Source organism: Poecilia latipinna, unplaced genomic scaffold (genome assembly GCF_001443285.1).
Source record: "Poecilia latipinna isolate Pla-1442-1.1 unplaced genomic scaffold, P_latipinna-1.0 Scaffold2111, whole genome shotgun sequence".
Classification (NCBI taxonomy): Eukaryota; Metazoa; Chordata; class Actinopteri; order Cyprinodontiformes; family Poeciliidae; genus Poecilia; species Poecilia latipinna.
In genome coordinates, this window is record NW_015114727.1 from 17,814 (window position 1) to 35,401 (window position 17,588).

Genomic DNA, 17,588 nt, shown 5'->3' on the forward strand with positions numbered 1-17,588 from the left:
CGACCACACCTACATGACCTCATGCCGGCTCTCGCACTTCATGGCTCGGGCGTTCTGGGAGCCGAGCTGAGTCTTGCGTCACCAACTCGGCATCCTGCATCTTTGCAGTTACAGTAAATATGTTGTGTGGGCGGTTTTGTCAGGGAATTGAGATTCGGGGAATTATCGACCAGATTTGTTTGTGGATGGAAAATGAAAGAGCGTTTGAAGATGTCGTCACCAGGAAAAGATTCAAAATAAACCATTGAATGTAACTTGTATAATAAATTTGTCGTTTTTATTAATAAATGTAAACATGAAACAAAATTACACTTGTCTGCTTTTGGAGCGATATTAGACTGTCTACCTTCAGATGTTGAGAGAGCAAACAACTTTAGAAAGAGGCAGCCGCACCTTTTACATCTGTTGTTCCCAAACAGCAAACGTGAAAATTAAGTCGCGTTTCAGAAATCAAACTAAAGAGAGAAACTGGAAGAGGGGCGATTATTTTTCATTTATTTTTCTCAAAGCTTTTTGAGTAACTTTCTTTAGAGTCGACATCAAGACTGAGTTCATATCTTAACTTTCTGCTCTGCCAGTGCTTAAAATTGTTTTGCGCCTAATTGGCTGCTTTCAAATTACACTTCCTAACAGGCAACAGCAAGCTACATCTGTAGCTTGTTGCTCCCTGTTCCTAAAATCTTGTGGTAATCTTCCAAGATTTAGAGACTCCACATGACACATAAGGAATTGTTGTAATTGCTGTTTGTTTTTTTCCAGCAGACTCATATCTAAGATTACATATGAGGTTTTTAAAAACACTTGTGCTTTTTCTTGATTTTTAGATGTGCTGCTAGCTTGAATAAGATGAGTTGTATCCTCATGTGATGAGTGATCATCTTGTGGCAAATTTCACCCAATTAGGGCAGATTTTCCTGTCCAAAAAAGGTCATTGTCATTCTGTCTGAGGATTTTGTTCTGCTTCATTCAACATCAAATAAACACTGCTGTGCTTCCTGATAAAATACAAAACCTATTTTCTACTGAACCCAAGAGGATTTCATAATCAGCTTAATAATGTTGATCAAGTACCAAACTTAATTAAGCAACTAGTGATTTGACTATAATGTAAATATAGATATTAATCCAGTTATGGATGAACCCACAGTGCTAATCAGCTCGTCTGTCTTGTTTTCCAACAGTTAATCATGAACAAAATGATGGAGCTCTGCTGCCATCTGGTGGTAGAAGTTAGGTACTTTCCATAACAGATTTTTCAATGAAAAATCTCTCAAACTTTGGTATGCCAACACACCAGTTTTTACACACAAGACTGAGATATCAGTAACATGCAGAATATGTGGAAGAAAAAGACCGATATGTACCTGTGAAACATCTCAGCAGTTTATTTTACTGTAAAAAAAATAAAATAAAATGGTGTCGGAACAAGACAACAAAAACAACCCATCGTTTTCTCTCTGGAGCCACTTTTGTCACAGATGCTTCATGTCAGGGTCATTGTGAGAAATCAGTAGCTGTAAAGCATGTAAGCTCAAACAAATTAAAAAAACAAAAACATGGGCTTAAATTGGCACAACATTCAGCGAGTCAAAACGGCATTTAAAAGTGTAGTGGTGTTGCAGCAGCAGTACAACAGGTTACCAAGACAATAACCACCTGGGTAGGATATTGCAGTTTAATTTTCCAGAGGCTTAAAATATTGATTTACTTATTTTATCCCACCAGTAAAGTAGAATAAAGTAAACTTTTTCTTATTGCCAGTAACCAAATCATTTACATGTATTTACGCAGTAGCTGGGATGAGACTCTTAGGATCTATGATGACCTCCAATAAAGTTAAAGAAGTTTCCAATTTTCCTCTTTAAAAAAAAAAAAAAACAAAAAAAAAAACACATTTTAATAAAAAAAAAAAAAATTATAACTACGTAATATAAAATTGACTTGTCCCTGGTAAAGCAAAAATTATTTAGCATGTCATTACACTTAATTTCTAGAATTTGATACACACAAAAAAAAAAAAAACCCTGATAAGGTTACTTCTGAATTTTTTAGTAGTTTTAAGTTTTTATTGTACAGAAAATTGACCGTAATAAACTTATTTTAGCTGGTTCAGTTTGTTTTACCTCAACAGTATAAAGGGTTTTGCTTCTTTAATTTCCACTAAGGGGAGGTTTCTGTTGAATGTTCTAGGAATATTCAACTAAAGAAGGTTATGACGGAAAACTTTTTGCAATTTTTAACTCTTGCAAGAGTGAAAAATGTATGGTATGTTCATACCATGCAATATGGTATGAACATACCATAAATTATGGTATGTTCATATTGCCTATGTGTGAATATATTTATTCCAGATGTAAAACATGAGGAATGTACGTCTGAAATTTTCTCTCTGGATTCATCTTGGTATTATTAGCTACTGCCTTTTCTTTTGGCATTGCTCATGACAAACACTGAAAACGTCCTGAAGGGCTCTTAAAGAGATAAAATTAAATTATTTTTCAAACATTACCAGGGTACAATTTATGGATGTTTGTACAAACTGTTAATGTCTAAAGTGGAAAAACTGTCAAGCCTGTTTAATTTTAAAATGGGAACTAAATGTAGCACATTTGTTAAAATTAGGTTCTGTAAAAAGGCCATAAGCAGCCAATATTTTACTGTCAGTGTCTTTGTTTACTTTGAATCCATTACAGAGAATTCAGAAGCTGATCATTATTTGCATGATTAAATGAAATGTGTAGTTCTCACCATTAGCTTACATGCACTGAGAACAGAACATATTTATAGTAATAAAAGTTTGGTATCACAGCTTTTGTGTGGGAAAAGATCTAGTCTGGCCGAAGCTGCAGCTCCGGGTCGGTTTGTTGACAATTAGATTACGGCTAACAAATTACAGATTTTTTTCCTTTTTATTCAATTTCCCCCCTTTCATTGTATTTATTGACAAATATTAGCAAGTTTTGGGCATTCATGATCTTTACCGGCAATAAAAACATCAAAGGATGAAGATTTTCATATCCAAGTGCCATTTTCATATTCTCAGGTGAAAGTTTGAAGAATTTCACATTACTATAGTCCGACTCATCCAAGCAATGGGTGAAAGTTATGTGAGAGAAAGCAATGCAGAGCAATGATGCAATACTGAAAGAAAAACTGCTTTGATGAGAGAAAAACAAACAAAAAACATAAACAGCAGATTTTAAAAAGTGCACATTTTCCCACACATGCTCAATCTGTCAACAGGCTGATCATCATCCTGGTAGTCGCTCTAGAGTCCGCATGAAAGGCCTCATTGGAGAACATTGGACATTCATTGTGTCGTACCACCTAACCGAGCAAACAATCAGGGCCTGCAGGTGGAGCGGTGCGCGAGGCGGAGGGGCGGACGGCTGAAAGCACCGGAGTGCAAAATGGCGTCTGAGCACCGCGGCCGACGCCTTTAGGTCCATCTAGTGAGTCGTTCCGACTGCGTTTTCCTCTCTGCTGTGACATTGAGACACATTAAAGGGGAGATCATCGGCCGCTTCTAATCAGCCAGCAGTCGACTTCCTGCAGATTAATAATAAAAAAAAGAAAGTATGCTCGATTTGTTGAAAAGAGCTGGAGGGGAGAGGGAATCAGGCAACACCAGTGAGGGTTTCTGCAGTCTGCACATGTGGAGACACACTGTAGTTTATACATAGCTCTGTATTATATGAATGTAGAAAATATATAATCTTTAAATATCTCGTAGGGTCTGTGTTTTGACGTCAAAATACAAAACCTCTTTAGGAGTAGAAAAGCTTTTTCTTTTTTTTTTTACTGACATCCTTGTGTTGCAGGCGTGCCTATGTATTCTTTGTGAGAGGCTAACGGGAAGCTTCATATAAACACTGTGTTGGACTTTTCTATTAAACATAATCCATATACTATAGGAGTTATATCCCCTCGCCTATGAGACAAACAGTGTGCAGTAACTCATACAGTACCAAAAAAGAAGTATTCATACCCGTCTGGCTTTTCACGTTTTGTCACTTTACAACATCAGATGTCAATGGGAGTTTACTGGGGGCGCAAATAGAAATTGCTAAATTGTTTCTATTCTAAAAGAAAAATGGTTCCCTTGCTTGTAAATGAAGAAGAGCGGCAAGAGAATAAGCCATACGGAAGCCCATGACGGACAAAGATGCTGAAGATGCTGTTACATTTTAAACTACATGCAAAACGCCATGTGTGGCGGTTAAGCCATCTAGTGTATCACGTTGGGCACACTCACCCCATCAAGAAACAAGGCGGTGGCAGCGTCATACTGTGGGGACGTTTATCTCCAGCAGAAATGGGGTTGAAAGAAGGTAAGCCTTTTAGAAGCATCAAAAGACTTGAAGTTTCCTTCCAACAAATGTAGCATCCCAAAACTAATGGTAAAACTGACAAAGAATCTATGATGATAGAAATAATTACAGAAAAACTTAATTCAAATCTAAATGAGCTTGGGTCATTTTGGAAAAAGGAAGAGGTAAAACATTTTAGAGTTTATAGTTGCAAAGCTGGTTGAGAAATTCATGAAAAGTCTGCAGCTGGCGGTTGTACAAAATATTGACGTGGGCACTCCACACTCTTCAGATATTTGCAAAAACGTTTTCCTTAACTCTATCCTTTTAGTTAAATTTCACATATATCTCCATCTCTGTATTGGTTTATTACATAAATCCATTTAGAAATAAACTTTTGTCTTTTCCAAAGTGACAAAACGTGAGGAAGTGCTAGGGGTGTGAATACTTTTGTGAAGCGCGCAGGTCGTCCGGTGCTGATCGACGGGGAGATGGACGCACTAACAAGCGAGGACTGCAGTGCTGCTGGCTTTATGTCCGCACTTGACAGATCTGCATCTGTACCACAGCAACGGGAACAAAATATCATACAAACAGTACATAAAGTCACCCACATACACATAAAACTTCCTGGGTTTTACATGTACATAGTGTTCAGAATCAGCTGGGAAAAAAAAAAAGGCAGAGAACAGGAGAGGAGGCGACGTAGCTCAGATCGCCCCGCAGGTTTTGTCCAAGAACCCCCTCGGAAAACCCAACCGGCCAAGTTTCCTCCAGGATCCTCGTCTTTTCGTGTTTGTCAGGGCCGAGCTGGACGAATCTGTCTTTGCACTCCGATTGGACATCTTTGGTCAAAAAGCAGACGTGCCCTTGGCTGTCCGTGAGCTCCTCCTGGGAAAAAAAAAAAAAAAAAGGACGAATCCTTCGACGTGCCGACCGGTTCAAGGACCGTCCGCTGCTGTGAGGGGAGAACCCTCAATCTGCCCTAAGCTATCAGAGGTCTGTAAGCCGGCTCGTTATGAGAGAAGGTGCTCAACCTCCCATGTGTCCGATTGTCACTCAGTAAAGGTTAACTGCCGGGGGGTCCGGCAGTGAGAAAGTAGGTCATCATCTCTCCTTTGCCTTTGACGGTGACGACACCTCGGTATTCCAGTGTGTAGCTGTAGGAGTTCAGCACCTGGTACAGATCCGCCGTCACCTGTGTGTAAACAGTTTGCTTCAGATTCAACGTCACATTTTGGTTCTTTCAACTTTTGAGAAAATGTGATAGACATAAAGCCAATACACACACACAGTCGTGTTTTCATCACTTGTGGGGACTTCACATTGACTTCAAGTAATTTCTACAGCCTAACCCTTAACATAACCCTAACACTAACCATCACATACCTAACCCTTACCTTAACCTTTACCCCAAACCTAACCATCACAGACCTAACCACTATCCCAAAAATAACAATTTCCCTCATGGGGACCAAGAAAATGTCCCCACAAGGAGCAATGGTCCCCATAATCCCACGTTGTAGATAGAAATAGGTTCCCATAAGGATATAAAAACCTGGTACACACACGCACACACACCATGCCAAGTTTATCTTAACCGGACAAAAATCCACCCAAGAAATAGACTTCTACATATTTAGAAGTTTTAAAACATCTAAAAATGTAGATGAACACCAACATGATATACATATTAATCTTAAAAACTATGTATAAACTTGTGTTTCATGTCATTACAGATGTTTTTTTTCTAAAACTGTAATCATATGGACACTTGTTAAGGAAACCTGCTGTTGGTATTGACAAAAAAAAAACAAAAACAAGTCTTCTGTTTAATGTGAACTTTAAAATGGTGAACAGCTTATTCATAATTCAAAAAGAGCTGTTTTAGAACAACAAGAAGGTTAATTAAATCACAGAAAGATGCTTTGTTTCATTTTGAGCTGTATCTGCTATGGAGCTAACCATGCTAACAATGCTAATTACTAATAAAAGCTGCATTGAAAATCTCTCTATATGTTCTTGACTTTAGTTCTCTTAAATGATAAAAGGCTAGAAATACTTTCTTTGATACGTTGTAAACTCATTACCTGTGAGATCAACGCCTGATGGGAATTTCTAAATGGGTGCTTTTCTTGATTCCTGTAGAACCTAGCTCTGCTATCTTTTCCACGGGTTGGAAATTATATTTCAGCTTTGCCATTTGTATTTGCAGCCATGTCTTTAGCTGCTACAGCTAACATTTTTGTTAGCAAACAGGTGCCTCAAATTAGTAAGTTAAGTTGAGAAAGTCAGTCCAAAGCCATTTTCTGGCAGGAAAATACTGGATTATTTTAACAATAAAGGACTTTTACTTGAAGTTTTAAAGGAATTTCACGCAGAGTTTGTTCAGTTGGTTACCTGGATCCTCTCCGGGACCCCTGTGCTGTCCATGCGGCTTGCTACGTTTACCGTGTTCCCCCAAATGTCGTACTGGGGCTTCCTGGCCCCTATCACCCCAGCAACCACCGGGCCAATGTTTAGACCTGTGAAAACAGATTAATACATTACAAAATAAACGATTGTGTCGTTCCCTTTATCACTGAAAGTTATTCCAAACTGACGTTTAGGAAAATCTAGAAATCTCTTACTCTCCATGTATGCATCTTTCTCCTGCTAAAGTGATATAAACATGGTTGCAGCGTGTTCTTTCACGGACCTATTTTCATTTTGAAGTTGTTGAAGGAGTGTTCGTTGATGTATTTCATCTGGTCCATCATCCGCATGGCGTAGTCGGCCATTGCACGGATGTGCGAGCGCCCGGCCTTGTCGTACGTGGAGTCGTTGAGGCCGGAAGCCGCCATGTACGTGGAGCCGATGGTCTTGATCTTCTCCAGCTGACGGAACTGATCCTCGCTGATGATCTGTGGAGGGCAGGAGGAACGTCAAAAATATTCCAATGTCACTCCACAAGAAAAAAGAAGTTCCGGAGAGGGACATTGCTGTGAATTGATATTTTTCTCTTTAGCTGAAGGGTATTTTTAGAACCCAATGCGACTTTATGCAGCTGGGGAAACATTAAGTGAGAAATCTCCACTGACGCTAATGGACGAGCCACTCACAGAAGCCAGTAAGAACCACAGACCGTGATCGCGGCAGCGTCTGCGCTTACCTCATCAAAGTCGGCGATGATCTCATTGAGCAGCCGCAGACACTCTACCCCTTCGTTGTTGGCCTCCAGCTCCACGTAGAACTCAGAGAAGTTGCTGATGGAGGCGAACATGACGGCGACGCACTCGCAGGACTGGTAGTAGAGCTCGTCGTTGCGCCGCTCGCGCTGCAGGAAGTGAGCAGCCACGTCTTTGGGCAGGATGTTGTGGAGCAGGCGTCGGTTGTAGGCCTGCAGCTCCTCCATCTCCTCCTTCTCCTCTGTAGCCTGGAGGAGGTAGGGTCAAAGTTCAACATTTGACATTATAATCTGAATTTGACTGACTGCAAGTGGGATTAAATCACAACATATGTTCTTAGTGAAGAACAGAAAATGACACGCAGACTGTCGGACTCCACCTGCAGCTTCCAGAGGAAGTCCAGCCTGGCCGTCGACTCCACCTGCTGGGCGTGAAGGTAAAGGGCGAGGACGAAGACAGTGATCACCACGGGGGTCATGATCTTCAGAGGAACCTTGTTGTCCACCAAACACCTGGGACACACACACATACACATCAACAGGTTGATGAATGAAACAGCAGAACAATAAGCACAGATGAAGGTGTTGCACAGGAATTAGTAAATACTTCAAGGAGGAATCTGACACAAACAAGCTGTTCTGTAAATCTCGGCTCATTAGTGCGAGCATCTGCTGTCAGCGGGTCATTATTAGATTCATTAGCGTGGCAACTAACGACGCTGCCGGTTTAACAGATGACGGAGCGGCGATGAAACCTGCCGTCGGTCTCACCTTGTGCCGTTCTCTGGTTTGCTGCGAGAGGAGAAACAGAAGAAGAGCTGATCAGACGTGAGGTTTGTACTTGGTCACATACTTGGTGATGGCGGTGAGGGAGACGCTCACGTGTAATTCAGGGCGTTTGCCATAACCAGCAGGTCCTGGTTGTCAAAGAGGCTCACTTTAGGCACCTCCATGATGAGCAGGTAGAGCAGCTCAATGAAGAGCATGAGGAAGAGTTTCCCGATGCTGCTGACCTGCAGGAAGACGGAGCAGGCCAGCAGGCTGAGCAGCACACAGCAGGTGAAGTACTGAGAGAGAGAGGAGATGTGGACCGTAAGGCGTTGGACTATGGTATGATTCCGGCTGAATAAGTCACACACGACCGCCCCCTTCCTGATGGCGCCCTGAGTTACTGCCTGTGTTGCCCAAATCAGGGAATAAACTTTACAGTTAATCATGTGACTGGGACAGTATAAGATGAAAAGGAGCAAGCTAAAAGATTAAGTCACGATGACCGCCATTTTGTAGATTTTTTAAAAGGGGTAGTTTTACGTAAAATTGACACTTTTGAGCTTTACAACATGTCATAATGTTATTCCCTCATCAAAAACATACATTAAGTGTTGCTTTGATTCTTTCATGCATGTTTGAAAGATCCTTTAATCTCCATGGCAACCATTCAGCTGTTCAAAACACTTGGTTGGTCCTAGCTCCACCTTCGAGGACGAAGCTCCTCCTTGGAGCTGCAGTTTCCAAGCTTTCATCTAACAAAGCTCCCCTCTGCCTTCACTCCCCCACTCAGCTCCTTCAGACTAGCCAGCAGCAATTAGCAAACACCTGGTGGAGCTGCACGGCCGCTGAGCTCATTATAGGAGCTACTTTCCAGTGAAATGCAGGTAAAACGTTGCTAAACGGCTAACAGGAGCCATGTTGTGATGACTTCCTGAGGAAGCTTCAGAAACACCAAGAGCTTCTTAAAGAGACAGAGTTAAATTATGAAGTCAAATTTCTTTTATTTTTTTACTTTATTTAATATTTGATATGTACAACATTTTTATAACAACTGAAGGCAACAAAGGTACTTATTATGCTTTAAAATGATACAATGTGCCTGGTAAACTAACAATGCTGGCCCTTTAATTAGCCTACATTTAACAAAAGTCAAAAGAACTACATGGCCCAGAAGTTCTCAGCGCTTCCAGTGTTTTGTGCCTTTTAAAAGTTTTTTTTTTCTTTATTAAAGCCGTAATCAAATCATATTACCACAAATGACCATTCTTGTTGCCACATCTTGTGAAATAAAACTGCAGAAAACAAAGCAATCTACCAAAGAGTGGGGGGAAATCAAATAAAAGTTAGCCTCAGACATACACACACCTCAGGGAAGCTGCAGATGAGGGCGTCGTCTCCGCAGGCGCCGTGCTGTGCGTCCAGGTTGTAGTTGAGGAGGACAGCGTGGCAGGCGTCCACCAGGTCCCGGCTGATGTTGAGCTCCGACTTGATGCAGCTCCGCAGGTCGTGACTGCTGCAGGTGAACTGAGCCAAACGGACCGTCAGTGAGCGGACTCGGGTCACTTACCACGCACGAACGCTGACTTTGGTAAGAAATCTGTACATATCGCTTACAATGTTGATGAAAGCAGACAGGAAGACGATGATGATGGTGAAGACACCCACTAAGGTGCTGTTGAGTCGGGACTGGACGATGCTTTTGGAAAGAGTCTGCAGAGGAGCGGGGAAGATCTGGTGGGTGAACAAAATAGAACTTATGAATTATTCACCTTCAGATTCTGACTTAGGGCTGAAGCTACTGATTATTTGGTTGTTTAACGATTAATTGGATTAAAATATTGGCACATTCTGCAGATTTTTCATTTAATCTCAAACCTTTTTAAAACCATGTCAGAAAGAATTTAAATATGAAATACACAAATATTCAGATACATTTTTTTTTACATAAGAACAACATTTTATTGCGTAAAAAGCAATAATGTAGTTCCTTTAGTGAACGCTTGTAGCAAAAAGCCCCAAAAACTTCTGGCATCAACATGTGAAAAGTTCAGGCCTTTCTGCTTGATTTAACATCAATACAGTTTAGAGCTTTAATCTCTTGATTAACTTTTGGATAAACTGATCAATAACAGGATAGCAAGCGAAGAGTTTTTTTTCTTTTTCTACAGAATTTGAACCAGGTGAAGTTAAAACCTCGCCTCTTCAGGAGTTCTGGGTTGTTGAAATTCAAAATGTTTATACATTTTGTGCAGTTTTGGGTTAATTATTCCTCTGAGTATGTTGTTCTTTCAGCAAATTGACTTTTTTTTTAGTCTTTATCCTTCAGTTAATGATTAATCGATCACTAAATTAGTTTGATGATTACTTCGATAATCGATTCCATCGCGATTAATCTGATTAGTTGTTTCAGCTCTACTCAATGTCTCGTTTTAGTGCTTCGGAGCAGAACCTCTCCTGCTACTGAACACATCTCATTTCTTTCTATTTAAGGCACATCTTGTAGCTATGAGTCATCAGCCGCAGTGGACTGGACAAAAGACTCATCCATTATTTGTATTTATCTCCACAACTCAAAGAGACGCACTAATTTAAGAAGGAAAAACCACTGGCTTGTGATCCTGGTGATTTTGGAGATGGCACAGAAGACATGTATTCATAAACGTGTCCCTGCTGTGATCTTTTTTTTTTTTTTTAAAGAACGACACGCTGGCAGATCTGCCTACACTGTGGGCAAAATAAAACAAGCAGAGGAGGACGAAAAAGAGGAGCCACGGGAATGGGTGTGTGGGAATATAGACGCATCTTTTAGAGGATGTCGGAATCAGACTGTGAGCAGTGTTTGCAGAAGCAGATGTTTAAAAAAGGGGGGGGATTTGATGCTGAAGATCCAGTGTCAAAATGATACAATTGAAGCTTTCTTACTTTGTGGATTGAAAGACAACAACGAACACAAAGCTATGGTAAAGTTAACGACTGAAACATCCTTTTGATACGAGTGAGAGCAGATTTATATCGGTGCTAACGGTATTTAGCAATGGAGCATTACTGCAGGAGAGATCCACCGATAATTCATCTGGTGATCTGAGCCGTCAGTTTAAAAAAATAAAATCCAATCTGTTTTCTGACCAGTGAACACACCACAAGGTCGTTCCAACAACAGCACTCCTTCATGGTAGTTGAACAACTTTTTGTTACATCTCTGTCGGTTCATACCGACAGAGATGTAACAGGCTATTTGAAAAAACTTTTTTTCTTTTTTCCCACGACATTGGGAGACCCGTCTGCTGTTCATTTAGGCCGGAGGTCTACAACCTGCAGCGGCTCTTCAGGTCTTTCAGAAAGGCTCTCAATAACTAGCGAAGGTTAATTTTCATAGTGTAAACACTGCTGAATGTCTGTAACCATCATACAACACTAAGAAAGGTCTTTTATTAACAAAAATAATTAAAAAATAATAATTAGATTTTACATTTTAGCTACAGGTTGTGGATTTTACTCACTCCAAAGCAGCAGTATACAGCTGAGATGAACATGACGCCTGCCAGGATGATGAAGCACGTGATGAAGAAGCCGATCATCAGATTGGAGCTGCAGAAAGGAAACAGATTATTATTTACACGATTAGTTAATATAGACAAGCTGCTGGTTGAAAACCCATAACTGAGCTGTGTGATGTCACTGTATACATATCTGAACTGAAATCCACACGATGAGTAAAATAAATTTCTTATTTGCAGGAGGAAACGGTTTGGATCCTCCCTGTAAGAACAGGCCTGCGTCGTCAAGACGTCAGGTTTTTGTTGCACCGCCTGATTATGTTTAGGTTCTGATTGGTTAGGAGGAACTGGGTTATCTGAGCAAGATGTCGTTTTCTTGAGCCGCTTCCTACGAAACAAACAAAAGCCAAAGTGGCCCAAAGTGCGGCTAAACTTTTTTTCTTCCTACAGACAGATCTGGAGTCGAGTGTCCCGATTCTGTCAAAGCAGGACGGCTCTGACAGTAAGCCGAGGATCTGAGGAAAAACCTTTGGCGGAGAGAAGCTCACCTGATTCTACAAGGTTTTACAGCTTAGGCCACGAAGCTGCAGCGGGAGTAAGAGTTTAGTGTTTAATCAGCTTCCCCACAACTTTTGTTCTTAATCTCTGGAAGCAAAGATGCTCATGAAACAAAAATACCAACACATTAAGAGATATGCAGTAGATATGATTTATAGTGAGTTTTTTGCTGCTACACAATGTTGCATCATAATTTAATTTGCTAAAAAAAAAATCATTGTTGTACATCTCCTTAGCTATGAACTTAAAAACTTCATTTCTTTCAGTATTTCAACACAAAAGTTACATCAGTTTATTTCTGATCATTTTAATAATAACATGCAGGTAATGAAAACCTGAAATTCAGCTTTTCAGAAAATTCAAATATACTAAAATATATATAAGTATAAATAAAGCCATGAAAAAAATAGGGGTTTTGTCATGTTATGGCAATAAAAGGTAAGGAGTAAGCCATAAAAGGCCATCTGTAAAGAAGCTGGCTGTTCACAGAGGGACCATCCAAGCAAACTAATGGAAAGTTGAGTGGAAGGAAAAATGTGGTGGAATGCAAACATTTCTGGGTAACACTTTATTTGAAGGGGTGTGCATAAGACTGTCTTATTAAGCATGAACAACATCTGTCATGAACATGATGGAGTCTTTATGAATGTTTACAACTGTTGTCATGAAGTGTCATTTGGTAAATGATGAAATGATGTCACTTTTAATGCAAAGTTGACACGTTTAATTTTAATGCAACTTTTAGTGCAACTCTGTGTTAAAAGTGTCATTATTTACTGCATGATACTTCATGACACCAATCATAAACATCTATAAAGAGCCATTCATGTTTATAACAGTCTCATGTCAGTCTTAGCTAATAATAATTAATAGTATTAAAATTGTTGATTTTACACATTTATCAACCAAACATTTCCCTTCTCTTGCGTGCGGCCAGCATCTGAGCATCTGCCACCATGACAGTGTGACTCACATTGGCACAATGACGATCTGGATGAAGCAGATGAAGAAAAAGACGAGGGTGGCGCAGGCCACGTACGCACCGAACCTGGTGTCCACCTGCCTGGAGTACTGGAAACAGGAAAAAACAAGCTGGATGTCAGACAACCAACGTAACTAGACTCTGTCCTTCAAGGAAAAAAAAAAAGAAGATTTCCCAATAAATGTCAATAGACACAATCAATAATTACTTGATAAACCCCTTTTCTTTGGCCTTATTAGTCAAGCTACAAATGTTTAAGTAACGATGCGAGTTAGCTATTAATTTAGTAGCCCATAATTGTAAAGGGACTTAATAATAAAATGTTAAACTACAAGAGTAATTTGCCATTTTGAACTGCTAATATTTTGTCTCTGAAAGGCTTTAAATGCATTTCAATTGGATATTTGATTTTGATCTGTTTTAATTTTTTGTCGATTATTATTTTGTCTTTTTGTACTTTCTTTAGTTTTCAAATGGTTTTCATTAAATTATTGTTGTTAGCAGTAGCTGCGTAATCCTTTATGGCAGAGGTGAGAATAACAGTGCTTGTATTTCATGACTGCAGCAGAAACAGTCAAACTGTGGATCAGTAACATTTTTAGTCTTGATGCAGCAATTCCCCCTGTTCTGTCCGTCTGAAGCCGTGTTCCTGCTTTCAGTACTCTACTTCCAAATGTAACCTCCCTTTTCTGTGTTTTTCCCTTTTCTTTGACGTCTTCCAGGCACAGAAAGGAGAAAGCTTTTTATTTATTTATTTATTTTTTCTTTGTTGCGCTCGGCAGATTGCCTGTCACAACCGTTTATCCGCCGATGCTCCGGGCAGCGTGCTTGTCTTGTGTGCGGCCTAACCTTTTTTTCCAGGTCAGGTTCTCTGAAGGTGAGCAGGAACTTTTTGACGTGTTCGGAGCGCAGGCGGTCGATGCTGCGCGCGTCGATGGCCCTGCCCAGGAACTCGTCCACCTCGTCCTCCGGGTTCAGGTTTTCCTGCGTGTTCCTGAAAATAAAATGCCTGAATAAAACGAGATGAGATGGAGTGAGGACAAAGTGGGGGGTGTAAAAAAAAAAAAAGTTTGTCCTCTTGTTTTTATTTCATCTGACCAAAACAAAAAGACTAATCACCCCATGTTTGTCAGGATTGCGAGAATTTCTCTGCCTGGTTTATTACTTTACAGTTCACTGATTAGATATGCAGCAGAAAAAAAGATAAAAAAATACACATTGATGAAAATGCATCTTAATAAAAAAAAAAATCAGTTTGATCCAGTTTTATTGGAAGTGAAATATTGAAGTGTTTTTATAACAATTGGAGGTAACGTGTGCTGTAAAATTGCACTATGTGACTGGAAATCACATAAAAGTGCCCTGTTAAGATAACCAGTTTCTGTTATTACACTTATAACAGTGTAATAACAATGTAATAAGATCTCTGTTATTACACAGTGTAATAACCCTGTGTAATGTTTGTAATGTGATGTATAGTGTTACTCCAGTGTTATTACTGTTATTGCAATGTTATAAGTGTAATAACAGTGTAATAACACTGTACATCACATTAAAACATTACACGGGGTAATTATACAGTGTAATAACAGAGAGATAAACATTCAGGTTGTCTTACCTTACAAATCACTCAACCTGGCATGATTTACAAACTAAACTAAGAATTACACCAAGCTTATTTGAAGGGAAAAAAGTAAGAAAAACAAAGGTTTGGAAGAACAAGGACTTCTTTAAAAACGAGTTTTTTTCCTCTTTATTCTCTGGTTGAAACGGTTGGCGCCGCATAGCTGGAGAACGTTACTGAGCAGGTAGACAATATCTGAGGAAAGACTCCAGCGCCTTGTGCTCATAAAAACGAATTTGGCTACATGAAACAGAAACTTTGTGAAAATTGCAAACACTGCTATTTAGGTGAGCCGTCGCCCTCCAGGGAAGCATCTTTTCTGTCCGTCACAGAATAGATGAATAATAGTCCAAGGACACCAAATGACTGAGTCTGGTTTTACAGTTTCAGCAGCGACTTCTAGTCTAGTACCACACACAGAACCAAGAAAAAAAAAAAAAAAGAAAAACTGCAACAGCAAAGTGCTCTCAGTCCAAAACTACATTCATAGGTTGAGTTCAAGCCACAAGCTGAAGCTCTGAAACTTAGAATCGCAAGCTGGCACTAAACAAAATTGAACGCCGAGCTTCAAAGATCAACAACGCTCCATAGCGACCATTAAAAACTAAACTACGGTGTTGGGAGTGATGCTGAAAACGTCCTACCATCACAAACATAAACATGTTAAGTTTGCTGAGCTTGAATTGGGTCTTCATCTGGAGCCATTTGCTTCGGTCAGGTGAGACAGACACTGACAACAATAAATTTGACCAAACGTTCATTGTTGAGATTCGTGACATTATCGGCCTGAGAACTGAAATAAATGGATTTGGTAGAGATGTGGACAAAGCAACACAAAGGGGTTAAAAAATAAGCAAAGAATCGACATTTCTTCAATGGGCATCATCCCCACCTGTCAGAACAACTGTACTCAAATTGAAGGTTCGCATTTTCCAAAAGATTTTAGAAACTAGTCTGCAAGTTTGCTTAACTTTAATGTCGTTCTCACCAGAAGAACCAATAGATGTGACCACTACTGCATACAATGACGTAGTTGTTACTCACTTGTCTTTGGGATCCTCAAAGCCCTGAAAAGCAGGAAGAAAAAAGAAAAAAAACAACTATTAACTTGAGTACTGCCTGACTTATTAATAAAGCTAAAAAAGAGGCCATCCTTTTTTCACTTTGAGTAAAAGTAATTCTGAACAATTATCTAAAATAAGGCTCATTTGTCCAAATGGAAAGTCTCTTTACAAAAATAACAACCTTTAAGCAAAAATACATTTTATTAATCCCATTAAAATGTGTTTACTTTTTGTTCTGATGTAATATCCAAACCTTAATTGTTGTGTTTTCTTTCATTAGCTGTCAGCAGAAAATTACAACCTACAGAAGTAAAGGCTTGAAAACGTGAGTAATTAATCTATATAATGTACTTTACTAAGCGGATGGAGTTATAGAAATAAACAAACCTGTCATTTATATTGTAATTTATTCAATTACAAAGTCAGAAGGACTTTAAAATACTGAAAACGTACAATGACAAAATGATGACGATTAATATTTTACATATAGCAGCATTTCGACGCAAGATACTCTAGTCAAATTGTGTTTAGTGAATAAAAGTTCTACATAAGTATAAAAGTTCTCGAACAAACTTTGTTATTAGCCAGGTATCAGTGCTGTTACATAATTATCAGTCAGTATGTTTGTGAAGAATGTGGAGAAATATAGAAATACGTTTAAAGACGTGATCACTTGGATGGATCATTTTTATTTTAGCTTCAACTCTCCTACAATTCACACAAATAGCAGGTTAGCGTCAATCAGGCTAACATCCACCGACATTAATCTAGAAACAGTGTCAAAAATGAATAATCACCATAATACTAAACCGTACTTCATGTCTGCTATTTTAATTTTACCTGGGAAAACCGGTGCGTCTCTAGCGCCCCCCTGAGGTTTAATGTATAAACGTCCTTGCTGAAAGAACAAATCAATTCTTGAAACTTCTGCGTATATATTTTTATTTTATTTTACGTATTTATTTTTCTGTTTTTCTCCTGTTTCATGATGGTAAAAGCATTCTGGTCTCAGCTTCACCGTCTGTCTCTCTGCTGTTAACAACAGAAAGGCTGAATGAGAAAAGACGTTAAAAAAATAAAAATGACAACACAAACATCTCATTTCAAGAAAATGTAAAACACCAGTCATTACTTGTTGCTGAATGAACGTAGAAATGGAGTAACATTCAGAGTCGCCTCAGCTTTCATTTAAATCGGGGCGTTCAGTAGGTGGCGCCATTTTCCTCTTTTTCTTTTTTTTTGTTTTTTTCCACTCAGTCCCATCTGCCGTATAAGAACACAACCCGCTCTACGTCTTGCATCCAGACTGCTAACTGGCCTCCTGCGTATCCCGTGGCAACGCACTAAAATCCATGGATAAGATCCCAATGGCCGCCTTCTTCGTCTCTGAACTCCTCATCTTCATCAGTGTGCCTCATTAGGGAGAATCTTATTTCTCTTAACTCCTTTAATCTCCTGCGATTTTCACCCAAAGCACAAAGAGCATGCTAAATTTTTTTTTTTTGGTAGCATATTTTGTACCTGAACTCGCACAACAAACATAAACGTGTCAAAAAGTACAAGCGCTGCTTGTCAGAGTGATGGAAGTTATAATGAAAACCTTGTGAGAAACTGAC

The 17,588-nt window shown here is 39.4% G+C and overlaps 1 protein-coding gene across 2 annotated transcripts in view; it reads right to left on the reverse strand.

The window, feature by feature from the left end:
* Positions 1-2,893: 2,893 nt before the first annotated feature.
* adcy5 (adenylate cyclase 5) overlaps positions 2,894-17,588 on the reverse strand; it is a 79,808-nt gene continuing 65,113 nt past the window's right edge. The window contains exons 9-21 of one of the 2 annotated variants that reach the window (XM_015017155.1): positions 15,953-15,975; positions 14,134-14,278; positions 13,276-13,373; positions 11,748-11,835; positions 9,862-9,978; positions 9,613-9,771; positions 8,359-8,543; positions 8,248-8,268; positions 7,857-7,989; positions 7,462-7,725; positions 7,009-7,213; positions 6,711-6,835; positions 2,894-5,508 (exon numbers count right to left, since the gene is read on the reverse strand). In XM_015017155.1, the coding sequence (XP_014872641.1) occupies positions 5,380-5,508; positions 6,711-6,835; positions 7,009-7,213; positions 7,462-7,725; positions 7,857-7,989; positions 8,248-8,268; positions 8,359-8,543; positions 9,613-9,771; positions 9,862-9,978; positions 11,748-11,835; positions 13,276-13,373; positions 14,134-14,278; positions 15,953-15,975 (1,692 nt within the window). In that variant the 3' untranslated portion in view covers positions 2,894-5,379. Of the gene's footprint in view, positions 5,509-6,710; positions 6,836-7,008; positions 7,214-7,461; positions 7,726-7,856; positions 7,990-8,247; positions 8,269-8,358; positions 8,544-9,612; positions 9,772-9,861; positions 9,979-11,747; positions 11,836-13,275; positions 13,374-14,133; positions 14,294-15,952; positions 15,976-17,588 lie in introns of both variants that reach the window. The other variant, XM_015017154.1, reaches the window with a different exon arrangement.